Raw genomic sequence first — 27,722 nt, forward strand, 5'->3', positions numbered from 1 at the left:
CTGGGCGAGCCTAGGCCCTCATCCAAGGGCTGGGGAGACTCCCTCGAAGCATCTTCCGGGACCTCTCCCCAGGAGGGTCTGGACGTGCAGTCCCGCAGCCTGGGGCCGCCGGCCTGGACAGGCTAATTTGGGAGTGCGATTGCGGCAGGAATGCGGCGCGAAGGCACCTGATCTTGCGCGGCTGCCGGCTCTCCCTCTCCGCGCCCAGCCTGGGTCTGGGAACCTGGGTCTGCCCAGCCCACCCGGGAGGTACGGAGGGCGTGGAAGGAGTGCGCACAAGCCGCGCGTACACACTCAATTACTTTTGACAGTTTTCTGAGCCCGGCGGGCTGGCGGAGCGGAACCGGCCGCGCTCGACTTTCCCGCCGCTGGAGGGGCGGGGCAGCTGTGGCCCCGCCCCCAACGTAGGCCCCGCCCCCGCAGGTTGATGGCAGCGGCAGCTGGGACTGCAGCGACGCCGGGCCCCGGAGAGCCGCAAGCAGCGGCCCGAGCGCGCAGAGGAACACCCGGGCCCCAGACGCCGCGGACACCCGGAGAGGCAGTTCCGGCACCCTGACTCCCTCGGCCCCCAGGGCACCCCTAGCCCCCTCAGCAGAGGAGTCGCAGAGTGAGCGCCCCTCGGCCCACTCAGGACCAGGTACACCCCCCCCCCACATCCCACGCCGCCACCGCAGCCGCCGCAGCGGGCGGGGTCTCTCGAGGGGGCAAAGATCTGCGCCCCCTCCCCCACGCCGCCAAATTCGGTCCCGGGCGGGGCGGACTCGGTGTCTATATTTGGCCGGACAGCGGCCCGCGCGCCTTGCACGGCCCCGTCACCTCGTCTCCTAAGAACGCAGTGCGGGGGCAAGAGGCCGGAGGAGGGTGCGGGGAGGCCCGGGCCTCAGGCCTGGGGCCGCAGAAGCGGCGTGAAGGGCACAGGGATGCCCGGGGCTGGGGAGGGGCAGGAGTCAGTGGATAGGGCTTTGGAAAAGCTCGGTGAGTCCCCTGGGGAAGAGCATAGCACAGACCCTGGCTGAAGAAAAGGCACTTCACCCTCCCCACTCCTGCAAATCTGGCCCTCGCGGGGGGAGGGGGGACGGTGAGGACCCCACCCCAAGAGAGTTCAGCAGGAAAGGGGACCCATAGGAGAAGCCGGACCATGGTTAGGACCATGTGAAGAGAGGAGTGGAAAGAGGAGAGATCCACCTTACACTGCGTCCCCCAACAGGATGGGAGGAAATTGATGAAAACAGTAGCAGGACAGACTCGGTTAGCTGGCAGGAGGAACTTCTCCTTGGCAAAATTTTAGACAAAGACAAGAGCCCATCTGCCCAAACTAGGTTAGAGATGCAGAGTTCGGGATCTTGGGGGGCTCCAGTCTTAGCCCCATAGCTGGCCTTGAGCCAAGATCCCAGGACCAAGGCCTCTGATTCTGGACAAGGTGCAGCTGGGAGAGAAACCATTTCCTGAAGAGATGCTCATCCAAGGCTGGCAGCAGGAGGGCAGCCTGGCATTGAGGCTCCTCCCCAAACCACTTCAACTTCCAGGAAGCTTTCAGGCGCAAACTCTGCTGTTCCCTGCATGGGTCTCAAAGGAGAAGTCAGGCCCCAAATCCTAGCCCCTTGAAATTTTAAGCAGCACTTTATAGGTGGCAAAGACCTTTCCCTTTGCCATTCTTTGATCACCTGGAAGAAAGCTCTCTGCTCTAGGACCTGACTCATAGCCAGGTAACCCTTCTCACTTGCCACCCCCTCCCTGCTCTTCCTTCCTCCCACAGCTCACAGGACTAAGGACCAAAGGCACTCCTGGGCACTGAGATCCTCCATTTCTACCCACCGCCATGAGCCGGCGTGTGGTTCGGCAGAGCAAGTTCCGCCATGTGTTTGGGCAGGCGGCAAAGGCTGACCAGTCCTACGAGGACATCCGTGTGTCCAAGGTCACATGGGACAGCTCCTTCTGTGCCGTCAACCCCAAATTCCTGGCCATTATTGTGGAGGCTGGAGGTGGAGGTGCCTTCATTGTCCTGCCTCTGGCCAAGGTGAGGGATGAGGGGAAGAAAGCAGGCGGGAAGACACTGGCTGTGGCCGCTGGGGACCCCTCCTTCATTCAGGAGGGCTTTTTGTGTCCATTGGCGGCTCCCTGTTCCCTAAGCCCTTGGGGACCAAGTCGGAGGCTCCCTCACCCTGCCCAGACCAGTAGCAGCACGGTGGGCTGCACCCACGCATAGCCCGTCCCCTTCTCCGAGCAGCAGCCTCTTGCCAGCAGGGACCAGAAGGGTGTTATGGAGATAGTTGTGGGCAGCAGGGGAGCCAGGGCCTGACCCAGATTCTGTTCCTGACTTGCCCAATGCCACGCCCCCTCATGATCTTTCTCCCCCAGTGCACGGTGACCATTTGATTAAATCACACCCCAGAGCAGCACACTGAGGAAAGGGTCAAGCTCTTTCCAAAGAGTCCTGGTCACCTCCCCACTATGGTTCTTACAGTGAGATAGAATGAGAACAAAGGGCAGGGGGACATCACACATAAGGCCAGAGCCCTCTTCACCCCAGGATAGGGGCCGGGCAGTTACCACCCCCTTTGCTGAGGAACCTCAAACCCCTTGGAAATCTCCACCCCCCAGGATGGCCACCTCAAGTCATGACCTTGATCTGGTCCCTACACCTTGCTAAGGGAGACCCCGCAGGTGGCAGGGTCAGGAAGAGGCCTGACAATAGCCAGTGACTCATTCCGGGACAATGCAGACATGGTCCAAGGACACCATCTCCGGGGCTCAAATTTCAACTGGAGCCACCTCCTCACCCAGTACAACGGCCATTCCAGTGCCACACGGCCACCCCTCTCCCCTACTGATGCCAGCCCCTGCGAACGTCTCAGAGCCCCCCCATAAAAAGCCTGTAAAGACCAAAAGTAGGTGAGCCCCAGCTCAGGTTGGGGGACAGCAAGCACCAGGAGTGCCTGCTGCTGGTGGTTCCAAGGTCAAGCCAGTGACAAGGGAGAGATCGGCCAAGGGCGGCTGGGAAAGGGCTGTTGGCCACTGCATTGCATATTACCTCCCCTTGACCTCTTCTACCAGGGGCTTCCTATAGACATTCTAGCTGGGGGACGGGCCCAACAACAGTCTCCTCCAAGGAGGTGTTTTTGCAAGAGCACTGGACTGAGAGTTCAGGTCTTGGCTCCACCGGTATCTTGCTGTGTGTCCTTGGCTAAGCCATTACCTCTCTGAGTCTGATTCCCTGATATTAAGTGGCTTCAACTCTGTCTGCCTCCAGTGGAGTACAGGAATAGTTGGATGGGGTTGGAGGTGCAGAAAGGGGTTCGCAAAGAGAAAAGAGGTGATAGAGTATTGAGATGTAAACAGGTCACTGCCCACCCCCAAAAAGCACACAGGAAAGTGACACTGGAGCTCCCTCTCTGACCCCTCCAGACAGGACGCGTGGATAAGAACTACCCACTGGTCACTGGGCACACTGCTCCTGTGCTGGACATCGACTGGTGCCCACACAATGACAACGTCATTGCCAGTGCCTCAGACGACACCACGGTCATGGTAGGAACCAGGTGGATGCTGCGGGGCAGCTGGGCAGGGGGAGGGGGGGAGGGCTGCCTCACCTGCGCTAGGGAAGGTGGTAAAAGAGGTGCTGGGTCCCAGGGCCCTGCCCTGCCCTGCCCAGCTCCCAGGCTATATTTAGCCACATGCCCACCCCCTCCCAGGATGCACTTCTTAGGACTAATTATAGCCATGGCCAACTTGAGGCCTGAAGAGCAAGGGGCAGTACTCTGCAGTCAGTCTCCTGGCTGGGGTGTCTAGAGAGGTCCCTGGAGAGCGGGCAGTGTCCCCTCCTGGCTCCCAGCTGCTTCTGCCCTGGGCAGGCATCATTACATCCTGCCCTGCATTTGACCCTTACCACTCAAGAGAGCCAGTAGGGGTGGGGGTGGGGGGCAAAGTTGGGGAGGCGTAGAGGGACAAAGCAGTCTCCTCATCACCCCGACCCTACGCCTTTTCTCCCCTCCCAGGTGTGGCAGATTCCAGACTACACCCCTACGCGCAACATTACGGAACCCATCCTGACACTTGAGGGCCACTCCAAACGTGTGGGCATCCTCTGCTGGCACCCCACTGCCCGGAATGTCCTGCTCAGTGCAGGTCTGGGGGCAGAGGGAGGGGTCCCTCCTGTAGATGGGGCCGCGTGGGGGGTGGGGGCAAAGGCAGGACCCAAGTAACGGTGACGGGCTGCTCCGGGCAGGTGGTGACAATGTGATCCTCATCTGGAATGTGGGCACTGGGGAGGTGCTCCTGAGTCTAGACGACATGCACCCGGACGTCATCCACAGCGTGTGTTGGAACAGCAACGGTAGCCGGCTAGCCACCACCTGCAAGGACAAGACCCTGCGCATTATCGACCCCCGCAAGGGCCAGGTGGTGGCGGTGAGTGGCTGGCTTGGCCATCCCCCAGCCCCTACCCTAGGGACCAACTGTCAGGCCCCTGTGCCCTTAATCCTCTGAGTCCCTAGTGCCGGCTCTCGCCTCCCCCACCCCAACCTGAGGCAGTCCCGCCCTTACCCCTCCCCCCCCCCCGATGCCGGGGAAAGGTTCCCTCCGTTCCCCGGCATCTGAGAAGCTCCGAGCAGTGCTCTTCGAGTTGTAATTGAGCAGGGGAGACGCTGCAAGCTCTGTCCTTCCACCAGAACCTGCATGACACATCCCGGACCCCTCTCCTCTCGGCCGGCACCCAGCGCCATCTTCCAGGGTCTGGGGCCCGACACTGGCTCTCCGGCGGGCCCCTTTCTGCCCGAGTCGACCCGCTGGGCGAAGAGGGGGTGGGGAGAGGGGGCCACCCCCGCGCCTTGTTAGTCCTAGCTCGGTGCCCCGGGAGGGCGGCGGCACCCGCGTCGGCAGCCTGACTCGGACGCGGGGTGCGGGGGCGCGGGGCACGTGCATGTCTGCGCCGAGTGCGCGCGGCGGGCGCTCTAACCCACTAACCCCGCGAGCAGGAGCGAGCCCGGCCTCACGAGGGCGCCCGCCCGCTGCGGGCCGTCTTCACTGCGGACGGGAAGCTGCTCAGCACCGGCTTCAGCAGGATGAGTGAGCGGCAAGTCGCGCTCTGGGACCCGGTAGGCCAGGCCGCGCTGGCCGCGCGCGCTCGCTCCTTCGCTGGCCCAGCCCGGAGCGCCCTCCCAGGCCGTGGCCGGTGCCCGAGAAGGCGGAAGCGGAGCGGGGAGCTCCCGTCTGGGAAAAGCCTCGCTGCGACCCCGGGGAGCCGGCCGACTTCCCCTGCTCTAGGGATCAGCCTCTGAGGGCGCTTCAGGGCTCGGGACCTGCCGAGAGGCGCGCGCCTCCCGCTCTCTCCGGGCCCAGAGGCTCTCCAGGCCTGGGGCCAAACCGGGTCCCCCCACGCCCCCCCCCCGGAAGCTGAGTAGTTAGGCCCCCTTTTGTCTCCAACCCCCCCCGCCCCCCCACCCCCACCCGCCTCTCTCCCCCGCCAAAGTCAGCAAGCTGGTTGCTCGTCCCTCCAGGCTCCCTAGGGCAGGCAGCTGGATGACGCCTCTCCCTGTCTCCCCCTCCCCCCAGGAGAGGTTTGCGGCCCACGAGGGAATGAGGCCCATGCGGGCCGTCTTCACGCGCCAGGGTCATATCTTCACCACGGGCTTCACCCGCATGAGCCAGCGAGAGCTGGGCCTGTGGGACCCGGTAACGCAGCTGGAAGCTTGGGGTGTGTGCCCCGGGGACTGGCATCACGGGAGAGGGGCCAGGCGCCCCCCCCCCCGCAGGGCATGCCCACCTGGACTGGGCTGGAGGCTGCTGCCCCCTTTGCAGCGCCCGCCATCCCCACACCCACCCCTCTGCCCAGTTTTGCTGCGTCGCCTGAAGGAGCCCACGCCGGCACCCCCACCTGGTGATGCCGAGTCCCTGGGGGTGGTTTGCGGTGACTGCATGCGGCGGCGCAGGGGCTATTTGTGCGGGGCACTGGGGGTGATGGGCCCATGGGAGGGACCGGCAGCTCGGTTCACCAAAGCCGCCTTGGGAACGCACGGGGTTTGCAGCGGGTAGGAAGTGTAAAGGGGCTTCAGGGGATCCAGCAGTGGCACGGTGGCCGGGACAGGGCTGGTCACGCCTCCTGTGCTCGGGCAGAACAACTTCGAGGAGCCAGTGGCACTGCAGGAGATGGACACGAGCAACGGGGTCCTACTGCCCTTCTACGACCCCGACTCCAGCATCGTCTACCTTTGCGGCAAGGTGCTTGGGGCCGGCAGGGCAGTACAGGGGCTGGGTAGAGATGTCGAGGGCCCCGCCTGGGAGCGTCTCTGAACCGACTGGTTTTGCAGGGCGACAGCAGCATTCGGTACTTTGAGATTACCGACGAACCACCTTTCGTGCATTACCTGAACACGTTCAGCAGCAAGGAACCTCAGAGAGGCATGGGTTTCATGCCCAAGCGGGGGCTGGACGTCAGCAAGTGTGAGATCGCCCGGTCAGCAGCCTTCGCCCTTCTCGCTTGCATGTCTGTCCCCACTTGCCATCGGGGAAGACACAGGGGCTTCTCGCCTCGTGTAATCTTTGGGAAGGAGTGAGGGTATTTTGTGGGGGGGGGGGGGAGGAGTGTCAAACAGGCTTGTTTCGGTGCCAGCCCCAGCGTTAACATTCTCTAAACTTCACTTTCCTCATCTGTCATCAAAATGATGATAAACACGCCATCAGAGATGTTTTACCAGTTGGACCAATAATGTGTTTTGAAGTGCAGTGCATGGTAGCGGCTCAGCAAGTGTTGGTCTCCAACCTATTGGTCCCAGGCAGAAAAGGGAGTGGGAGCCGGCGGGGGTGCTGAACCCCGCTCCCTCCCTTATAGGTTCTACAAGTTGCACGAAAGAAAATGTGAGCCCATCATCATGACTGTGCCCCGCAAGGTGAGGGGGCGCGGAGAGGGCTCCGAGGCGGAAGGCAACGGAGCAGGCCCGGCCCTCTGCGAACACTAGTCTTCCTGTCCCCCGAACCCCCGCAGTCAGACCTGTTCCAGGATGACCTATACCCAGATACTCCCGGCCCCGAGCCAGCCCTAGAAGCGGACGAGTGGCTGTCTGGCCAGGATGCCGAACCCGTGCTCATCTCGCTGAGGGACGGTTACGTGCCGCCGAAGCACCGCGAGCTCCGGGTCACCAAGCGCAATATTCTGGACGTGCGCCCTCCCGCCGGCCCCCGTCGCAGCCAGTCGGCCAGCGACGCCCCCTTGACGGTAAGATCCGGCTCCGCTCCACCCCGGCCCAGTCTACACACATCCCCCACCCCCCCCTTCCTGACACAGCCTCTTCTGTCCTCCGCGCCCCAGCAGCAGCACACTCTGGAGACGCTGCTGGAGGAGATCAAGGCCCTTCGCGAGCAGGTGCAGGCCCAGGAGCAGCGCATCACGGCCCTGGAGAACATGCTGTGCGAGCTGGTGGACGGCACGGACTAGTGCGGCGCGCGGGGTGCAGCTCCGAGCCTGGGGGGGGGGGGGGAGGCGGGGGGCGAAGCCGGGCTGGGAGCAGGACTTGGCCCCGCCCCGGCCTTTGGTCCGGAGTCCCGGACCCCGCCTCTCCCGGCTGGGGCCGGGGGCGGGACTGGGAAGGGAACTCCTTGCCCTCGCGGGAGGCCTGGACAAACCGAGCGTCGCGGAGACTCGCGTCTGCCTGGCACCCGCCTGGCCACTTGCCTCGTCCGGGACTCAGCAGGAGCTGGCCTTGGGAGGCCCGGGGTGACGGGGACCTCAGCAATGGTGCTGCACGGCGAGGCGGGGTCCCTTCTGTCTCCCGCCCAGGGCAGGGGAAGTGCTTAGTATTAGCGCTGTTCTTGGGGGTGTCGGGGAGCTTGGGCTTGAGCTCGAAGGGGTGGCGATGCGACGGGTCTCGCCAGACCGATTGGGGAAAGTTACAACGCTTGTCCCTCTAATCAGCTCACTTGATTCCGCTACCCGAAGTGGTAAACCGGATGGGCGTCCCCCGAGTTCCACAGACATACACAGCCCCTTGGCCGAAGGGCCGAGCCCCCCGGTTACACCCTGCCGGCTATGGCGGGGGGCTGGCTCCCTTTTTTTCACCCGCAGGGGAGAGGGCGGCTTCCTCACTGCAGCCCCGCCGGAGAACTAACCAGAAAACTAGCATGGAAGCAGGTTCACATCCCTCTTCCCGCCCACCCCCCCAACGGCCCCCAGCCCTGTGCTGTGGCTTTGGCTCTAGAAGGAAAACAAGACTCACTGAATGAAATATTTTACTACGTGCTCGGTGTGTGCCTCCTGCATGCCTGGGGGTGAGGGGGCCAAGACCCCCGGCCTCTGCAAATGCTGTACCCTACCCCGGGTTTGTGGGGTTGCTGACATGCTCAGGACCCACCGGGCATTCTTTTACCTCAGAGCCCTCCCCACACTGAGGTTCAGAAGGAACTCCCAACCGGTAGGTGGGCGTTCTTCCCCCAGTAAAGCCAGCCAGGAAAAGCCTCGGGTTTGAAGCCTCTTTTATTTGTGCCTCAGAGTCAGTCCGGTGCCCCTGGCATCAGGGAAGGTGAGAGGAACAGTTTCTCTTTGTTCTTTTCTTCCATCCCTTTTGTGTCCCTGCTGAGCCTCACTGGCTGAGCCAGGAAGGCCAGCCTGAGAGAAGGCGGACAAGGGTGTGCGGTGGGCCCCTGCCCCTAGCGGGGTCTGTGCTTCTCTGGGTGGGTGGGGTGGGGCAGGGCAGAGCCGGGGGTTAGCACCATTGGATGAAGGGTTTTAGAGTCAGCCCCTGGCTGGGGGCAGGTGGGACACACGACCACAGAGGGCTAGCAGCAGCTGGTGGGAAGGGGTGGGTGGTGGCGCAGGGCCCTGAGCTGGTGAGAGGGCTCCAGGGTGCACCTGCCCATAAAGCGGGGCCAGGGGACAGGGTCTAGTGCTCGCCCCCAGCCCAAATATTGTCCCCCATTTGCCAAGACATCATGAAGAAATCAGGCCTTGCCCAGGCGGGGGGGGGGGGGAGGGGAGAGGCGGGGGGGGGCACCTTGGACACCCTCCCTGATCACAAAAGCGTGCCGTGGGCATGGGGACTCCAACCTCTGGCCGCCCAAGGAGAAACTGGGACCACCCTGAGACCCGGGAGGGGCGTGGGGGGGGGGGGCTGGGGAAGCCGGGCACCCCGCTAAGTGCACTTGACGCTGAAATGCCGGGGTGAAGGAGGAGCTGGGCCCTCGACGCGCTGGTTTGTGTCTGGGACAAAGCAGCAACACAGCACGTGGGGAGCTCAGCTGCCCCCCCTGGGGTGAAGAGCGGAGATGCAAAGGCTTCACGGACAGTGTCCTACACTGGGTTCTGTGAGCAGAAAAGGAGGACCGGCCAGAAGGAGCGAGGGAGGGGGGACACTGCTCCTCTAAGGACCCGCCTCCCCCTCAGGACGGCCTGGCCCCCTCGGACAAGTCTGCGCCCAGGATAGAGTGGTGGGCGTCAGGATACAGCAAAGCAGGGGGGGACCGGGCCGTGAGAGCTGCCTCCGGGGCCCTGGCCGGGACAGGTACCCCGCGACCTCGCCGAACCCCTGCCCGGCTGGTGCCAGGGGCGCCTCACCGGCCCCGAGCCTGCGGCTCCAGTCTCCCGGCCGCGCCCGGCGGGCACGCGGGCCCGAGCGAGTCTGGCTCCGGGGCGGGGCGGGCGAGGCGGGGCCCAGGGGTCCTGCCGCGGGCGCTACTGCTCGGTCAGCGAGAGCCGCAGGATGCGCTCCAGCTCCTCCTCTTCCTGGTGCGCGCGCCGCCGCCGCTCCTCCTGCTCCTGCGCCGACAGCTCCATGGCCAGCCGCAGCTGCTCGTCGTAGCTCCGGAACACGTGGCCGCCCGGGCGCGGGCTGGGCCGAGGGCTGGGCACCGACGCCAGGGCCGCGGGGGGGGCGGGCTGGCGCTGCGGCGTGGGCGGGGCGCTCCTGGGGGCGGGTAAGATACGTCGAGGGTTCCGGGGCGCGCCTGCCCGTAAGCGGGGCCGGGAGACTGCGTGGGGGCCCCAGGACAGAGGAGGCCTCGCCACCCTCCGCTGGAGCCGATGAGTCCTGCGTCACCTCCCTGGCTCCCACCCAGCTCTGCCCCTACAAAGCCCATCCTCGCAGCTGACGGTGCACCAGCACGTGTGGGCATCTTCTAGAACGCCAGCCTTAACATCCTGCCCGGTAAGGGTCTGAAGGCCTTGAGGCTGCTTTTGGAGTGAGGAAAGGGTGGGGGTGGAAGCCTTCTGCAAACCAGTAGGGGCCCTACGGAGAGTACCACGGTTTCCTGGGGCCACGAGGGGCCGCCCAGCCGTTGGTGTCCTCACCCACTGCGACAGCGTCCTGAGGGACTCCGTGCATGTGTTATTTCGGGGGAGGGGTGCTAGGTCAGGACAGGCGGGCACTGACCTGTCCTGTCGACGAGCCTCGTAGGACATGGGGTGAGTGCCCGGCTTGCTGTTGGTCAGCGCCTCCCAGATAGTGACCTGGAGGGAGGGGCGTGGCCGGTCGGCTCGGGCGGCACGGCAGGCCGCAGTCCCGTGGGGCAGCGCGGCGGCGGGGACGCACCTGGTCATACTCGCTGCCCGCCTCAAGCAGGCTCTGCTGGATGGCGAACTGCAGCAGGTCGTCGTCGTCGTCGCGGGCCGCCGCCTCCCGCTGGCCGCCCAGCACACTGTAGCCGCGCGGGGCCTCGAACAACGCGGGGGAGATCTCGCAGCCGCGGCACGAGGCTGAGGACGCCAGGCTGGGGGTCAGGGTGTGGCCGCACGCACCCTCCGGCCTCCTGCCTGCGCAGGGAGCCGGCCAGTGCTCGGTGGGGAGGGACGTGCGGGCGGACACGCAGATGGGGAGGGCCTCACTGGTGGAACTGGAGCTGCTGACGCTGGAGGAGTCGCTGCCTGGGGACGGCGTCTCACTGCTGGGGCTGCCTCGCACCGACGGCACCGGCTCGTCGCAGCCATTGAGGTTCCCGAAGGTGATGCGAGCGTTGAGGATGTGGAAGATTGGGATTTCTGAGGATGAAGAAACAGCGGGTGCCACCACCCACCTTCTCACACCTTGGCACCCCTCATCTTTACCTCATCTAAGCCCTACCCACCCCTCAACACACACACACACACACACACACACACACACACACACACACACACACACACACACACACACACACACACACACACACCAGCGGCTGAGAGGAAATGGGGCTGGGGTCTCACCAATCTTGACACACACACACACCAGCGGCTGAGAGGAAATGGGGCTGGGGTCTCACCAATCTTGACACACACACACACACACACACACACACACACACACACACCAGCGGCTGAGAGGAAATGGGGCTGGGGTCTCACCAATCTTGACCGGGAAACCAGGCGGCAGGCGTAGGGTAATGAAATCCCGGAGCTTGGCGAAAAGCGCATTGCTGACAGCCATGAGGTCAATGATGGGGGCCACCTGCTCACACAGGGACAGGGGATGCTCCTCACACAGCCACAGCTTGGCCTTGAACCTGCCCCCCCAGATCCCAAGGGGTGAGGGGCATAGTAGAAGCCACGGCCTCCGAGTACCTTCTGGAAGCCCCGCCCAGCCCTGCCCCACCCAGCCCTCCCCAGCACCATCAGGGGACCTCACTTCTGTGTCTTGGTGGTGAGTTCCATGGGGCGGCCCATGTCCCGGTTGCCAAGCTCAAAGTTGGGGTTGAAGTACTCTTCTGCAGTGATGGCAGTGGGGTTGGCTTGGCTCAGAGTCTGAGTGATCAGGGTCTGTATACCACATGAGGAGGTACCCGTGAGCCCTTCTCAGTCTCTGATGCCAGGCCAACCATTTGGGATCGTGGGCCCCAGAGCCATCCCCCCCAGCCACCCTGCAGCTGACATGGCCCTGGGCAGTGTGGAAAGTAGTTTCACACAGGCCGTGCTGGGCAGGACGCCTCCCAGGCTGCCTCCTGAGCCACATCCACACCCTTCCACACGAGGGCACCCCTGGCACACACTCACCCCATTCTGGGGGCCCCCATGCTGCTCAGCAATTCCCAGGAAGGACTGCAGAGGTGTCTTACAGCCTACAAGAAATGTGGCATCTCAGAGGACACTGAACCCTCAGCCGTGCCAGCCCCCGAGACCTAGTGAGGAGGCTGGTTCCTGGCAGGTGGGGAGGACTGCTCAGCCACACCAAACACTTGGGCACCTGCATCTGAAGGTGACTGAGGACTCTAAGGGACAGGGACCAGGACCACAAGCACAGCGGGAATAAAAATAGGCCTGGGGCTCTGGAGAAACTTCCAAAAGGGTCCACGTTGGTGACACTGGACAAGAAATACGTGCCTTTGGTGAGCAGTGCTGGGGTACGCATGTGTCTGTCTGTGTTTTCCTTCGGGCACTTCTGTCTTAATTACCTCATTTGGTTCTCCTGTCTTGCTACTCTAGAGAGACTCACTGATGCCCAAGAGTCAGGTGTGGTATCAAGAGGCACAGAGGATCAGTGGCAGGCCCCCTGACTTACTGCTTAGGGCCTGGTCCACTGGACGGGGATGGCCAATAAACCACACACATGACGCTTCCACCCCAAATCCAATGCGGACGTCAGTTACCAGCTGTAGCGTTCCCTCCCATCGAGCCCGAACGTTGCCTAGAATCTTCCTAGCTGCACTCCAGGCAGTCACTCTCAATTATCAGCACTCAGCACTTGAACTGAAATGTGTTTGCGTGAATAAACTACCCGGCTTTTGCTGGGATGTCACAGGGAGCACTGATGGAGGGACTCAAGTGGGCGCTGCTCCCTCATACCTCTCCCCATCCACCTCCGCTTCATTACCTTTGACCTTGCCCTTGTGCTGTTCTGAAAGATGCTCTGTCCGTGTCCGGGTGATGAGCTCCACATTGGATGCCCCATATACCTGGGGACAGATGAGGAAAGGGCTCAAAGACAATTCTGGTACCCTACCTCCTGCCCCCAAGGGCATTATGAACACTTTCTGCAAAGGAGGGGCCACCGGGGGACGGGGGAGCTGTTCGCTCCAATCTCCCAGCCTTTGGGCAAGTGAATATATGAAGTCATTCATCCATTCTCTTATTCATTCAACAAACATTTTGTGAGGAGCCTTTATGTGCCAGGCCCTGAGGCAGACATCAGGGGTACAGCGGTGAACGAGCACAACTGGAGACAATCCCCACCCTTTGGAGGTTCACACACTAGCTGAAGAGACAAGAAAAGGGACAGTTATAACATAGTGTGAGACCCACTCTGGTGGGGGGAGCACAGGGCTGTGGGAACCAAAAGCAGAGGCCTTAGCCCAGCCTAGCAGGCCGGGGAAGCCTTCCAGGAGGAAACCCCGCAGGGCCATTCTGCGCGCGTTAGCTCCTGCTTTCACCGGCGCCACCCTCGGGCCCCATGGGGGTGACAAGGGTCCCAGAGGGACCAACACAGTATCCTCAGGGGTAAAGGCCTGGCTTTGGAGTCAGGCAGCCAAGGTCTGAACCTCAGCTGGGCCACTGATAGCTGAGCGACCCTGTACAGGTCATGTGACCACTCCAAGCCTGTTTCCTCATCAGAGAATGGGCCAATACCCTACCCCACAGTCGTGGTGAAGACTAAATGGGATACGGTGGGAAAGGCTCAATGAAATCTGTAAAACGGGAATAATAATAATAGCACCTTCCCAAATCTGCTGGGACTGAGCGCGTGCGCGTATTCATACGTCATGCAAATAAAACATGGGGATGGTGCCCTGAACGTGAATACAGTGAGTGCTCAGTAAACTGGCCGTCCTCATCAGCTGCCTCTGAGTCTCATGCCCTCCCTCCACGCCGCGTTGCCTCTGCACCTCCAAGGCTGGGAGGGGGTGGTCGGGAAGCCCCCGCCCAGCCGGCTGTAGGCCAGAGTGGGCGGGCTCCAGGATCAGGGAGCGACAGCCTCACCTTGGCTTCGTACCCGTTCACCATCTCGGTCTTCTCGCTGCGCCAGCCCAGGATGCCAGTCTTGTTCCTGGGGAAGCAGAGTGGTCCAGGTGAGGGGCCCCCCAGCAGGCTGGCTCGAGGCTACCAAGGCTGTGCCCACTCACCTCTCAAAGGAGATGTTCTTGGTGTCGAGCTGTGTGGTGACGACGGGCGCAGTGAGCCGGCTTAGCACCTGCTCCTCCGTGGGCTGGGCGGCCGCCAGCAGCAGGTCCCGGTCCTGCCCGGCCAGGGCCAGCGTCTCCGTGTACACCACGCGGCGGTCATGGTCAATCTCCATGACCACGGCGCTCGTATCTACCAGCCACAGAACAGCACAGGGGTGTTTGGCGGGGGCAGGCAAGTGGGTGTCCCCAGCCTTCCCACCTTGCCCCACCTCCTGCCTGCCTGACCTTGGCCCCTGAAGACGAAGCTGCGGTTCCCTCGCTGCCACGTCATGTGGTCAAAGCCCAAGAGCGTGGTATCGACCCGAAGGTTCTGCCCACTCTTCCACACTTTGTAGGTGTCGCTGGGACAGATCTTGGACACCAAGGGCACTAGGTGGAAGGGAAGGTCAGAGGTGGCTTCAATTTGACTGGCCCACCCAACCTGGGCCACCCCGGGGCACGGGGGTCAGGGTCAGCGGTGTGGCCCGGAAAGGACGAGAGAACTCCCCAACTCCCCCCACGTGAATGTAAACCAGTCACTCCGACGTGAGCAACCTGAAGCCGGACATAGGCACGTCCCCGTCACCAGCAAGTCCCTAGTAGCCACCATTTGTTAATTCACTTACTCAATCTTTCATCCCGTCTTCCAACAAATATTTACTAACCACCTACTGTGTACCAGGCACTATTTTAGTCACTGAGGATACAACATTGAACAAGACAAGACCCGTGCCCTCTGGGCGCTTACCTTCTAGCAAGGAGTGACAAGTAACAAACAAACGATCGGATCCTTACAAAGTGAAGGAAGTAATAATAATGGAATCCAGACAGTGTCTGAGGCAGCATGGAAAAGCTAGGCTAAGGGGGTGGCACTGAGCTGGGAACTCAAGGATGAGAAGGAGCCCCGGGAAGAGCACCACGCAGGAGAGCAGCAGGTGCAAAAGCCCTGGGTGGGAGGATGCCCACAGAGGGCCCCCCTGCCCCGGCCCCCTTACCCCAGCTAGTGAACTCCCATTTCATCTCCACGTAGAAGTCCTGGGCCTGGAGAATGAGAAGGAGGGTACCTAAGTCTGTGCTAGACACAGGGCTCGAGGGTTGCGGTGGGGAGGCCGAGAGGCTGGCCCTCACCTTGCGAAGCTTCTCCAGGAGCACGGGGATGCCCGCCAACCGCTTCACCACCCGCTGGTAGTCCCGGTACCGTAGCACCAGCTGCACCAGCTCCAGGTCCCGGGTACTCACAGCCTCCTGAAGCACTGCGGGGCGGGGCGGGGGGGAGGCAACGTCAGGGCAGAACCCTCCCTGGGGGCCCCCGTCCGCTCACCCAGGGGGAAGGTTCGAAGCTGGGAGACCCTGGCTGTGGGGCTGGGGTGAGCAGGGGCGCCCACCTGTCCAGCCGCTGCGGTTCTCCCTGCCCACATCTGCCCCGTGTGCTAGGAGCACACGGGCACACTCAAGGTGTCCCAGTGTGGTGGCCAGGTGCAGGGGAGTCCGCCCGCGGGGATCCAGCTGCTCGATGTCCACCTGGAGAAGGAGGTGAAGATGTATCCCTGGTCACCTCTGAGGCAGCCCATCTGAGCCCAACAGCCTCTAGGCAGGCAGGAGCCACCTGGCCGCCCTGCCTTGCCCACCTCACCAGGCAACGGAACAGAGACACAATGCGCGGGGTGCTGGGCAGGTGAAAAGAGGCCTGCAGGACAGGGCAGGAAGCAGCTCTGAGGAAGGAAGGCCCTTCCTCCTTTCCTGGCCACCTACGTCCCCTGACTGGGTTGACTCTTCCAAGGCTCCAAACTGGGCTGCCTGGGAAGAGTAAGTCTAGGGTTCAAGGGTGGTGTAGAGAGGCTGTTGGCCAAGGAGGGCACTTGAGGCAGGACCCAACCTACAGGTCCAAGATCACACCTTCAGGAAGGGCTATCAATTTAGATCATTGACATTATCACTGAATGAGGCTTCACAGTTGCTATAACAGATTGATAGGAATGAAGGATATGTTCATGGTACCACTTCAAACCCACGTCCTTTGCCTGTGGAACACTATGTATTAACTTTTTTTTTTAATTTTTTTTACAAATCCTATTACTGTTTTGTGAATAGCATGATGAATTGTATGAGATTTTTGTTGGGCGGTAAAAAACATGTCTGTTAAACATAAATATTTAAATATATTTCAGGGGGCGCCTGGGTGGCTCAGTTGTTAAAGCGTCTGCCTTCGGCTCAGGTCATGATCCCAGGGTCCTGGGATCGAGCCCCGCATCGGGCTCCCTGCTCCGCGGGAAGCCTGCTTCTCCCTCTCACACTCCCCCTGCTTGTGTTCCCTCTCTCGCTGTGTGTCAAATAAATAAATAAAATCTTTTAAATAAATAAATAAATTTCAGGAGCCTAAAGGCCTCTAGCTAAATACAGTGAACTGACCACATACATGTAACTCCTCCTCTCCATCCCCAAACTTGATTAAAATGCCAGTCAAAAGGCTTCTACTGCAACCATGATGAGATAAGCTGAAATCATCCTCCCATAAACAAAGAAAACTACTGCTTCAAAATACATGAAATAATTGTTTTCAGATAGTAGGCAACAAGTAGCCCAGGACTGTGATCTCTGAAGTAAGAGAAACAAACAAGGTAGGCCCTATGATGGCTTAGATTTCTACATGGAGGAACATTCTAGACAGCAATTCAGGGAGGGGAATCTCTAGCAGAGCATGGTAGTCTTGCTGGGAGCTGGGGAGACAGAGAGAGGGGTTCAGGGAGGCTGAGGTAGCAAGAAGTTGCAGGACAGAGTTTCAGGAAGGAGTGAGCTGTGCAAAGAGCTCCAGAAATCTGCATGGGGTTCCTCCAAGCCTTTGCTGAATACTAAACTTGGCCTGTGTAGAGTGAAACTCGGCAACACTAGGTAGAAAAGGAGCAATAAGCTGGAAAATTCTCGAAATTCTCATGTCTCAGGGCAAGGAGACATTCAAGCTCCAACCTGCTAGAGTGGAGAGTCCTTGTTGCTTGCCCAGGGTATTCCACAGAGACCCAAGAATGGGTACGCCTTAGTAGTAGCGCTAAACTATCCTGAGAGAAAAGGCTTACCTAAATCCAATCTAATAAAGATTAAAAGTAATCTCACAAGGATCAAACTGGTTTACAAGTAACTTAGCTTAGTTGGTCAGAACAAAGCCTAACACTCTAAAGGAAGACAATAAAATCCAGATGCTTAATATGATAATATTTGCAATATTATTTGCAATAATACCCAGTTACAAACTACCAGAAAAAAATTACTAGACGTGCAAAGAAGTAGGAAAATATGACCCATAATTGGGAGATATTCAGAAATGATAAAGATGGGGCACCTTGGTGGCACAGTCAGTTAAGTATCGGACTCTTGGTTTTAGCTCAGGCCATGATCTCAGGGTCGTGAGATCAAGCCCCCAGTCAGGATCCCCGCTCAGTGTGGAATCTGCTTGAGACTCTCTCTCCCTCTCCCTCTGCCCCTCCCACCCGTGTGCTCTCTCTCTCTCTCTCTCTCAAATAAATAAACCTTGAAAAAAAGAAATGATAAAGATGGTAAATGGCTCAGTGTGCTCATGAGTTTACAGAAACACATGAACACAATGTTCATGGGGAAAGAGTAAGAGATAAGTATAATTTCTGAAATGAAAAATTCATTGGATTAGACATACAGAATAAAAAAATCAGTGAACTTGAAGATATAACAACAGAACACATAGAACAGAAATGGAGCACAGAGGAGGAAAAAAGTACTGAAAAACATTCAGAGCCTCAACTATCTATGGGACACTATAAGGCATTCTAACTATGTGTGATTGGAGTCCCCAAAGGATAGGATAAGGAAGTAGGAGAAATAAGAAATTTAAAGAGATAACATTATCTCTTTAATATTTAAATTTGGGGGCACCTGGGTGGCTCAGTTGGTTAAGCGTCTGCCTTCGGCTCAGGTCATGATCCCAGGGTCCTGGGATTGAGTCCCACATCGGGCTCCCTGCTCAGTGGGGAGTCTGCTTCTCCCTCTGCCCCTACCCCCTGCTCATGCTCACTCATGCTCTCTCTCTCTTTCTCTCTCTCTCTCTTGCTCATGCTCTCTCTTGAATAAATAAAATCTTAAAAAAATTGAAATTGAAATTGAAAGAGATAACATTATCTTTTTAAAACTTAAAGAGAAATTTAAATTTAAATAGATAACATTAAACATTTTTCCGAATTTGTTTTTTTTTTTAATTGCTATAGGGAGTTGAATGGTGGTACCCACCCAAAATATATGTCTATACCCTAACCCCCAGAACCTGTGAATGTGATCTTCTTTGGAACATGGGTGGGTTTTTTTTTTAAAGATTTTATTTATTTATTTGAGAGAGAGAGAGAGAGCGTGTGCATGCCTGTGCGTGAGGGGTGGGGTGGAAGGGCAGAGGAGGAGGGAGAGGGACAAGCAGACTCTGCACTGAGTGCATAGCCTGATGCAGGGCTCAGTCTCATGACCCTGAAATCATGACCTGAGCAGAAACCAAGAGCTGGATGATTAACTGACTGAGCCACCTAGGCACCCTGGAACATAGGTCTTTGCAGGTGAAATTAAGGATCTCAAAACAAGATCAGCCTGGATTTTTTTTTTTTTTATCTATTTGAGAGAGAGAAAGCGAGCACAAGGGCGCCTGGGTGGCTCAGTTCGTTAAGCGACTGCCTTCGGCTCAGGTCATGATCCCAGAGTCCTGGGATCGAGTCCCACATTGGGCTCCCGGCTCAGCGGGGAGCCTGCTTCTCCCTCTGATCCTCTCCCCTCTCATGCTGTTTCTCTCTCTCTCTCTCTCAAATAAATAAATAAAATCTTTAAAAGAAAAAAAAAGAAAGCGAGCACAAGCAGGGGGAGGGGCAGAGGGAGAGGGGAGGCTCCCCTCTGAGCAGGGAGCCAGATGCAGGACTCGATCCCAGGACCCTGGGATCATGACCCAGGCCGAAGGTAGCTGCTTAACCAACTGAGCCACCCAGGCGCCCTGAGATCAGCCTGCATTATCCGGGTGGACCCTAAATCCAATGAGATGTCTTTATAAGACATACAAAGGAGAGATCCATGAAGAGAGAAGCTCTATGTAAAGAGACAGAGAATGAAATTATGCAACCACAAGCCAAGAAATGCTTGGAGACACCAGAAGCTGAAAGAGGCAAGGAAGGATTCTCCCCTGGAGCCTTTGGAAGGAGTGGGGCCCTGCTGACTCCTTGAGTTTGGACTTCCAACCTCCAAAACAATGAGGGAATAAAATTTTGTTGTTTTAACCCACCCATTCTGTGGTAATTTTTTGCACAAACTAACACAATGATAAACCCACAGAACCAAGAAACTCAACGAATCCCAAGCAAGGTAAATGCCAAGAAAACTACACTAAGGCCCATCATAATCAAGTGCTGAAAACTAGTGATAAAAACAAAATCTTAAAATTCTTTTGAGAAATGAGACACACTATGAAGAACACAGGAAATAATGAATACTTCTCAAGGGAAACGATGCAAGCTAGAAAACAATAGAATGAAATGTTTAAAGTGCTGGGGGGAAAAATGTTGACCTAGAATTCTTTTTTTTTTTTTAAAGATTTTATTTATTTGACAGAAAAAGATAGCGAGAGCAGGAACACAAGCAGGGGGAGTCGGAGAAGGAGAAGCAGGCTTCCCGCGGAGCAGGGAGCCCGATGTGGGACTCGACCCCAGGAACCTGGGATCATGACCTGAGCCAAAGGCAGACGCTTAACGACTGAGCCACCCAGGCGCCCTTGACCTAGAATTCTATATTCTGTGAAAAATGAAGAGGAAATGAAGATTTTTGTGGACAAACAGAAAAAGCTAAGAGAATTTATCACCAGAAGACATGCAAGAAATGTTAAAGGAAGTTATTCAAGTGGAAGAAAAACGTTAACAGATGGAAACTTAGATCCGTACAAAGGAATGAAGAGTGCCCCAAAAGGAAAATTTGTGAGTAAGTATAAGAATGTCAATAAAATATTTAAAACCCACAAGAGTAAAGAGAAAAGATGTTAGCAGATGAAAAATGTTAACGCATCTTTAGAACGCGGAAAGTGGCTGAGGCATTACAACTGACTTAGGGGAGCAGAGGGTACTAGAACCCAAGCATTCACAAAGGGGAACCCCAGTGAGTGTCAGGCCAGATCACCCTTGAAATGTCCAGAACATGCAGGCAGTGGGGATGGCAGAGGTGTAAGTGAGGCTCAGAGCTAAATACAGGGGAGCTGGTTAAAATTCAGAACGCCTGGCCCCCTCCCCAATCTTGAAAAGCTGGGAGACGCCCCCCTTCCCCTCCATAGGATGCCAGGAATTTATTCTCTGTAGAAATTGAGCCTGACATGCACTGGATTTGGGGACACTGGCCTGAGGATGAGGTCATGGGGCTAAAAAGTAGTGAACAGTGAAAGCTCAGTCCCTTCCCTGCCTCCACACCACTGCCCCATCCCACCCCTAGTAGGAGATTGGAGGATTCTTCTTTGGGGACACTAGAGGCACCAGAGACCTCTGGGTACAGATATTTGGGGATCCTACAATAAGCAGGCCAGCTTGCCAGCCAATCATTGCATAGTAGTACCACCCATGCATCAATAAGCTCCACACCCCCATTCTTTTTTTTTTTAGATTTATTTATTTTAGAGAGAGAGAGCGAGCATGAGTGGGAGGGGCAGAGGGAGAGAGAGAGAGAATCCCAAGCAGACTCCACACTGTGCGCAGAACCTGACACGGGGCTCGATCTCACGACCCCGAGATCGTGACCTGAGCTGAAACTGAGTCAGACGCTGTGCCACCTGGGCACCCCTCCACACCCCCATTCTTCAATATGCTCCAACAGCCAAGGGTGACTGGACATTTGAGGAAAGCCACCAACATGAAGATACCAAAACATGCAAACAGATGCAAAAAACCCAGAGGAAACACTGTCAATGCAGGAAACAGGAGAAAACTTTCTGGAGGGAAAACAGTAATTGACATCCTCAGAAATATATGAAAAGATAACTGAATTCATGAGACAAAATGGGACATCCTGACTTCCCGCGACTTCTCATCTTTCCCTCGCCTTCTTCACTCCAGCCATTCCTGGACAGCTGCCCCTGCCCCAATTCTCCCCTCATAGGAAACATTACCTCAGTTCACTCCCTTTTTTGGTAAAAACAAACAAAACTTTGTAACTGTCTTTCTCTCTTCCTTCTCTCTCACCTTCCATATCTAATCCATCAGCATAGACCCGATCTCATAGGCTCTACATTCAAAACAGATCCAGACGCTTCTCAGTTTTCATCACCTTGAGGCTACCATGCTGGTGGCAGCCAGCCTCTCTCTCACCCGGTGGCCCTGTGGTCTCTTCACTCCTCTCTTGGCTTCTTAGCTCTGTTCTCCCCATGACCCATCGCGGCGTCTGTCATCCTGTGAAACGTTCTGCAGGTCCTGACACCCTTTAGTTCAAAATACTCCCAAGGCTTCCCATCCTGTTTAGAATAGAATCCAACAGCCCTGGACGCCTCCTTGAACTCATGTGCTCTCCCACCTCTCCTCCAAACTCCACTCTGCTCGACGCCCTAGGTGGCCCCGGCATTTTCTCCCTCGCTCCGCGTAGGTGGCCGCTCAAATGTCACCTCCTCAGAAAGGCCTGCCCTTACAACCCATCTCAAATGACACTTGCTATGTATCTATCTGTCGCCACTGATCCTGCTTTAGTTCTCTTCCCACGTTAGATTGCTTGTCCAGTTTTTCATTGTCTCCCTCACTGAGACTGTAAGCCCCACAGAGGGAGGGTCCCTGTGTGTTTTGTTCAATGCTACATCCCCAGCCCCTAGACAGTGCCTGGCACATACCTGGTGCTTCATAAATATTTGTTCAACAAATGCATAAGTGACTATATTTAAGGGACATGGGGAGGGAAGGCAATAACATGTAAAACTGATAAACCAATAAACATATTGGTTTATATACGTCATAGACGTATATTGTTTATAATTATGGAGGTAAATAACAGAACACCCTAGCGTTCAAGGTGGTCGCCTCCAGGGAATGAGAGAGGTGGGGAGGGCTGGGGTGAGGACTACTGCCTTTTCATGACAAGCCTCTAACAACAGCTAAATATGTTTTAAAACATGAGAATGAACTCCATTGTCACAAAAGAACATTTTAAATAATTTAAGCAATTTACATAATTTTTATAACCCTCTGTTGGCATTTCTTCATTGTTTATTTTTAATTTTTTAAGGAGTCTCCATGCCCAAGTTGGGGCTTGAACTCACGACCCTGAGATGAGGAGTCACAAGCTTTACTGGTGGAGCCAGGCAGGGGCCCTCATTTCTTCATTTTTAAATATATTAGGAACCTCAGGAAAAACAAACAAAAACAACAAAGTATGCCTGGCCCATGTGGCCCTGTGAGCGGTGACTTAGAGATCTGAGCGCCCCCACCCCGCGCTCCTCTACACCAGCTCCCCACAGAGGAGGGAGAGCACTATTTACTCTTTCCCTATTATGGGATGGGCTGAGCCCCCAGGCGGCCGACAACCGAGGTGGGCCCTGAGTCCTGGGGTGGGACCGAGGGCCCATAGCTCCCGAGCTGGGAAGTCAGGAGTCTTCCCAGGGAGCTGCAGCTGAGCCATCTCCGGCCCCCAGCCCTGCCCCAGACCCGCTACTGCTGCTAACAAGGCTCCAAGGAGCGGGCAGGGCACCCCGCCCACACACACACACACACACACACACACACACACACACACACACACACGCGGGGGGGGGGGGGGGGGGGTTTCCAGATGCTGCCTGCCCCCCTCCGCCCTCAGGTGTCTCACCTCCAGGCCCTGGAGAGAGGCTGGCACTGCTCCCTCCCTCTACTCCTCAGGGGCTCTGCCCGCGGTCCCAGGGCCCTGCTGTTTGCTGGGGGGGGGGGTCATGTGGGCCTCCCCCGCCCCACCGCATGCACCCAGCCCACCCCCAGAGAAGCTCCCCCAACCCACCCAAAGCAGGGCCTACAGTGGAAGTGGCATCTTGCCCGGGGCCCAGGTGGGCAAATTCATTCATTTCTTCAGCGAAGGCCTGCAGCTATTTCACTGCTGGAATGAAAAAGGTTCCCATGAACCTAACACCCGACCCTCCCCACCAGGAGAATGAAACTCTGCACCCCAGCAGGCATCCGCTGGACAAAAGCAGGGGGGGGGAGGGGTCTACTGAGCTTAGGGGCTGGGGCTCCCTGGGCAGGGGGACGCCCTGCTTGTACCCAGGCCCGCACCTAGCTGCGCACACGCGTGAACAGGTACCACAGGAATACCCAGGCCTACTCCTCTGGCCCTCGCTCAGGGTCCGTGTGCTGCCCTATACGGCACCTGTGTGCTCAGACGCCCTCTGGATCTGCACGAGCCTACTGATGCATAGCACGCACACTTGTGGCCAGTGAACTCGCACACCGCGTACCCCCGAGCCCACAGGCACTAGCGGGGTATCTTTCAAACTGGTTTAGCATTAGCAGAATCCTTTTGTTAGATGAAATCTTACAAGGACACACCAAATGTGTACAGCTGGAGAAGAAAGGTGAAGCGCCCAGAGCATAGAGCCTGGCATGCTTAGCCTTGGTCTCCTTTCCCTGCTCCTTTGCCTTCCCCAGCCCCAAGGAGGACCACCAGAGGCTGGGGTGGCCACTGCTTCCCAGCCTTCCCACCAGGTAGGCCTGAGCTCCCTCAAGGGTCAGGGAGGCGGGATGCTTCCTCAAGCTGAGCTGGGTGGCTGAGGGTGGCACCTACTGACTCTCCTCCCACGCAGCCCCCCTCCATCCTGCCCCATGCGGCCCCTCCACTGTTTCCCAGACACACTGATGTTGGGTTTCTGAGGTTTGTAGGTCCCTCTCTTGAGCTTCCCAACTCATCAGCTGTGGGACTGCCTACTTGAGGGGGAGAGGGGGTCACAGGTGCTCCGGGACACACCAGGTACCTCGGGTGGGGGAGCCTCTGTCTGAGAATCTAGGGCCCCCACAATCCCATCCTGCCTGCTTCTAGGTCAGGAGGATGAACTGAGGAAATCAGGGAGGAGGGCCATGATGGAGGCAGCCCCAGGAAGAAAGAAAATGATTCCTTAAGAACACAGTCTGGCCCCCTCCAGAGTCCCTGTTGCCAAGGGAAGAACCCTGCTCCCCTCAGCCCTCCCACAGGGAGCTCTACAGCCTAACCTCCACCTCCTGCCCCCCCGGGGAACACCAGGGACTTGTGACTCAAGAACACAGCCAGCTGAGCCAACCTCACGGCCTCGTCAGCCAAGGGGAAACTGGCACATCCACTGGCCTACGGCCCCCTGGCCCCCTCCCGGTCTGGCAGGGCATGTGTGTGACAGGAAGCAGGGTGCCCGGCAACCATCATCCTGCTGGATGCCAACTAGGAGTGGTCATGGACCCTTCCCCTCACCAAAACACCTGGTGAGCACCTCCCATCTCCCCACCGCTCCCTGCTTCCAGCCCCGAAGAAGCACTATAGGGGTGAGGGCACTGAGCAAAGCCACTGAATCTGCTCTGAAGCCTGCCATGCCATCCCCCTCCCCAGCCTGCCAGCATTGCCAAGCCTGCCCATGGGAGGGCCTCTGTGGGGCTTTCTTGGAGGGCAGAAGAGGCAGCCAGGGAAACCCAGCTGCTGTGTGCTTGAGGAAAGCTTGGATGTGTTCTGGGACAGTGGGTGCTAGGGGCACCAGAGGTCAGGGAACCCCTGCTGGGATGTCTAGGGTCTACAGGGCTTCATTATGATGTTAGGTGGCTGCCCCCAGGCCCATCCCCGGCAGGAAAGGGCTGGGTAGGGCACCTTTGGCCCTCCCTGGGGGCCCCATGCCCTAAGGACTGAATAGTGCACATTTTGGAATGCAAGGGCCATCCTGGGTCAGTCCTAGAGTGGAGATACATCCAGGAGCCTCTCTCGCCTGGACTGATTGGCATTCTCCCTCTTGGCACCCCTGGAGCGAAGGAGAGGACTGGCCTGACTCCTTTGTGGCTGAACAAGGGTTAACTTCAACCAGTGCCCTATATTCCTTCCTCCCCCACGCCATCCTGGATCAGGGCAGACAGTGTCCCTTTCAAGGAAACATTAACACACCAGGGAAGTGGGAGGGATGGGAGGGTGAAGATAGGGCTGAACCTGGTGCCTAGTTTCTGTGGCAGCCCAAGGGGAAAGAGAAACACACTCAGCAGCCCCAAAGCACCCCCACATGCAGCGGGTTCCCGGGCTCCCCACCCCAATCTCACTCCGGCAAGATGGCTGACTTGAGTACTATCAGTCAGAGAGGCCTACGTGAGAGTCTTTTCTTCTAGGGCATTTTGCCTCTCTCCAATCTCAGCAAGAAAAGAACCAGCCACCCCTCAGACAAGGGAGTCCAAGTAAGACCTTCTGGAGATTCAGCCACTCGCCTTCTGCCTAACAGTCCTTGGACCAATCATCAATCACCCCATCAGGAAGTTCCTCTCGGATCAGATTTAAATCCCTCCAGCTGTAACCTGTGTCAGAAGCCTGTCTTCTTTTGCCCTCATGGGAGGAAAACAGAAAAGAGTCAGGAGAGACTGGATTGTCCGAGCGCCCAGCACATCATACGGTATTTCTCTGTTCATGCTCACATCACCAGAACAGGGTCTCCTTGAGAGCCAGGGATGTGCCTGGTTTGTTCATCTTTGTCCCCCAGGACCTACCACTCAGGCCTCACTTCCTTCATCAGGGCTCGATGGTTGCAAACCACTTCCTTTACGATGGATAAACAGAGGCATGGTCTGAGGAGCAACTTGGAGTGCCCTTGTTTAAGCAGAGGTGGAATGTAAGTGGACAGCCCAACCAGCCCAGAGGCTTGGAGGCTCAGGTCACCCCAACATTTCCTAGGACTGCTCTGCAGAGGTGGATGCTTTGCTGCTCTGAGGGCTCAGTGGTGGACTTCCGAGACGCTCTCTGACCCTCACCTTGCTCTCTACCTCGCTCGTCCTTTGGGAAGCAAACAGCTCCTCAGACTGAACTTCCTGTAACTCAGGAAGTGGCCCTCAAAAGGCATATTCCCCAAGGGGACAACTCCTGGAGGAACCACTCCCATGCCCCCAGGGTCTCAGATCTGGGCCAAGTCCGCTGGCCTCAGCCTGAGGCAAAGAAGGGCAGGCTGGGCCCAGCTCTGGCCCCTGCTCCCCCAGCCTGGAGGATGAGTTATCCACACCCCAAATGCCCATCTGTGGCCTGTGGCAGAGTTGGGAGCTACCTGCGAACTGTCCCTGCCTTGGTCCAGGAGAATGACCAGGAGACCCCATCCCTTACCCCGGCCTCTGGGAGGCCACCGCCCAGCCAAAGCTGGCTGACCCACCATTCTCCCTGACTGGCAGGAACCAGGGAGCCCGCTCTGTGTGCAGAACCTCAAACCCTTCCAGTGCCCAGTGGCCCCCTAGCTTCCTCCGCGCCTAGAAGCCAGGCCCCAGCACCAGAGGGCAGGAGAGCTCCTTTCAGCACCTGGACAAGGCCCTTCAGGGCTTCCCCGGGGAGGGGGTGTCTCTCTCCACTCCATTCCAGAGCCGGCGCTGGGCTCTGGGGGATCCAGGGGCTCTGCCCAACCTGAGCAAACAGATGTAGCGCTCACCCGGGAGGGTAGAGGGCACTGGGTGGGGCTGGGATGCCTGGGAGTGTCACAGCCTATTCTCTGATCCTTGACCTGTGACCCCCCCTCCCGACGCAGGCCTTGCCCACCTCCGCACACTCACGCGGGAGGTGTCGCTGCTCGGCTGCTCCGCGGACTCTCCCACCACATGGAGCGCGGACCCGAGCCCGCAGCCCCTCCCCGCAGCCCTCCGCCTCGGCCGAGGAGGGGCACCGTGCCCCCGACCCCAACCTGGGAGGGTCCGGAACACGTGTGGGCCGTCCGTCCGAGCCGGAGGGGAGCGGGCGGGGGCCGCTCCCATCACCCTCTCCCGGTCAACAAGCACAAAAGCCGCGGCTGCGAACAAAGAAGCGCTGCAAACTCGCCGGGGAGGCGGGACAGCCCGCGCCGCGCCCCCTCCCCACACCCGGCGGGCGTGCCCGGCGGTGGGGTCCCCGCGGCGCCCCGACGGCGCTCGTACCTGGCCGGCGCGGACCTCTTTCTCCAGCTCGCGGTGGCGGTTGTGCCACACGAGGTAGTGCAGCGGGTACTTGCCCTCGGGCCCCTTCCTGGCGGAGGCGTTGGCCGGGATCATCGCCCGCTCCTCATGCCAGGGCCGCGGCGCCCGGCCGGGGAGGGGGGACGGCGCCGGAGCCGGGGCCCGGGGCCGCGGGGCGGGGGGCCGGCGCTGCCTGCTCGCAGGGCTGCGGCTCGGGCATGTGCGAGCGGCGCCGGCGGGCGGGGGCGGCGCGCCCGGCGCTGTGCGGGCGGCGCGGGCCGCGGGCGTCCTCGCGAGGCGGTGGCGGGCGGCGCGGAGAGGCCCCCACCCGCCCGGGGAGGGAGCGGGCGCTCGGCGCCGCGGCGCGGACTCGCGCCTCACCTCCCACACCCCCGCACACAAAGACGCCGCTCGGCTGAGGGAGCAGGCGCCCGCAGCCGGCGCGGGGGCGCACGGGGCGCGAACCCCGGGGACGCCGCCGCAGGGACGCGCGCCCGCCGCCCCCGGCTCCCCGCAGCTGCATTGCCCGGCCCTCAGCCCGAGCGGCCGGCGAGAGATGCGGGGATGCGGGGGAGAGAGGAG

The 27,722-nt window shown here is 58.6% G+C and overlaps 2 protein-coding genes across 7 annotated transcripts; one reads left to right on the forward strand and one right to left on the reverse strand.

Moving 5' to 3' along the window:
* The first annotated feature begins 417 nt into the window (after nt 1–417).
* CORO6 (coronin 6) lies at nt 418–8,962 on the forward strand. 5 transcript variants are annotated; one of them, XM_027568041.2, is made up of 12 exons: nt 418–637; nt 1,757–2,017; nt 3,406–3,528; nt 3,996–4,125; nt 4,226–4,407; nt 4,974–5,093; nt 5,551–5,670; nt 6,112–6,216; nt 6,306–6,451; nt 6,827–6,884; nt 6,980–7,210; nt 7,304–8,962. In XM_027568041.2, the coding sequence occupies exons 2-12, from the start codon at nt 1,820–1,822 to the stop codon at nt 7,427–7,429; spliced, it is 1,539 nt and encodes a 512-aa protein (XP_027423842.1). In that variant the 5' UTR covers nt 418–637; nt 1,757–1,819; the 3' UTR covers nt 7,430–8,962. The 5 variants fall into 5 exon arrangements, with proteins under 5 accessions (XP_027423842.1, XP_027423844.1, XP_027423845.1 ...); XM_027568043.2 differs by having other exon boundaries at nt 7,307–8,959; XM_027568044.2 differs by lacking the exon at nt 4,974–5,093 and having other exon boundaries at nt 7,304–8,958.
* A 46-nt stretch (nt 8,963–9,008) lies between these two features.
* On the reverse strand, nt 9,009–27,335 carry ANKRD13B (ankyrin repeat domain 13B). 2 transcript variants are annotated; one of them, XM_027568040.2, is made up of 15 exons: nt 27,123–27,334; nt 15,435–15,570; nt 15,178–15,302; nt 15,045–15,090; nt 14,296–14,439; nt 14,011–14,200; nt 13,868–13,934; nt 12,765–12,846; nt 11,948–12,012; nt 11,583–11,713; nt 11,303–11,460; nt 10,808–10,960; nt 10,515–10,678; nt 10,356–10,432; nt 9,009–9,890 (listed from the first exon to the last, which is right to left on the reverse strand). In XM_027568040.2, exons 1-15 carry the CDS (start codon nt 27,234–27,236, stop codon nt 9,659–9,661), a joined length of 1,884 nt encoding a protein of 627 aa, XP_027423841.2. In that variant the 5' UTR covers nt 27,237–27,334; the 3' UTR covers nt 9,009–9,658. The 2 variants fall into 2 exon arrangements, 1 of the variants encoding a protein (XP_027423841.2); XR_003515355.2 differs by having other exon boundaries at nt 9,757–9,890; nt 11,303–11,405; nt 27,123–27,335.
* Nucleotides 27,336–27,722: the final 387 nt, after the last annotated feature.

This window comes from Zalophus californianus, chromosome 16 (genome assembly GCF_009762305.2).
Source record: "Zalophus californianus isolate mZalCal1 chromosome 16, mZalCal1.pri.v2, whole genome shotgun sequence".
Taxonomy (NCBI): domain Eukaryota; kingdom Metazoa; phylum Chordata; class Mammalia; order Carnivora; family Otariidae; genus Zalophus; species Zalophus californianus.

Bases quoted from the DNA above. Each gene is read 5' to 3' on its own strand.
- CORO6 (XM_027568041.2), top strand. From the start codon at position 1,820: ATGAGCCGGCGTGTGGTTCGGCAGAGCAAGTTCCGCCATGTGTTTGGG. The intron at 3,529-3,995 runs GTAGGAACCAGG...CTCCCCTCCCAG, and splicing joins CAGACGACACCACGGTCATG to GTGTGGCAGATTCCAGACTA. The intron at 7,211-7,303 runs GTAAGATCCGGC...TCCGCGCCCCAG, and splicing joins CCAGCGACGCCCCCTTGACG to CAGCAGCACACTCTGGAGAC.
- ANKRD13B (XM_027568040.2), bottom strand. From the start codon at position 27,236: ATGATCCCGGCCAACGCCTCCGCCAGGAAGGGGCCCGAGGGCAAGTAC. The intron at 14,201-14,295 runs GTCAGGCAGGCA...TGTGGCTGGTAG, and splicing joins CTTCGTCTTCAGGGGCCAAG to ATACGAGCGCCGTGGTCATG. The intron at 11,461-11,582 runs GTGAGGTCCCCT...CTGGGGGGGCAG, and splicing joins CTCACCACCAAGACACAGAA to GTTCAAGGCCAAGCTGTGGC.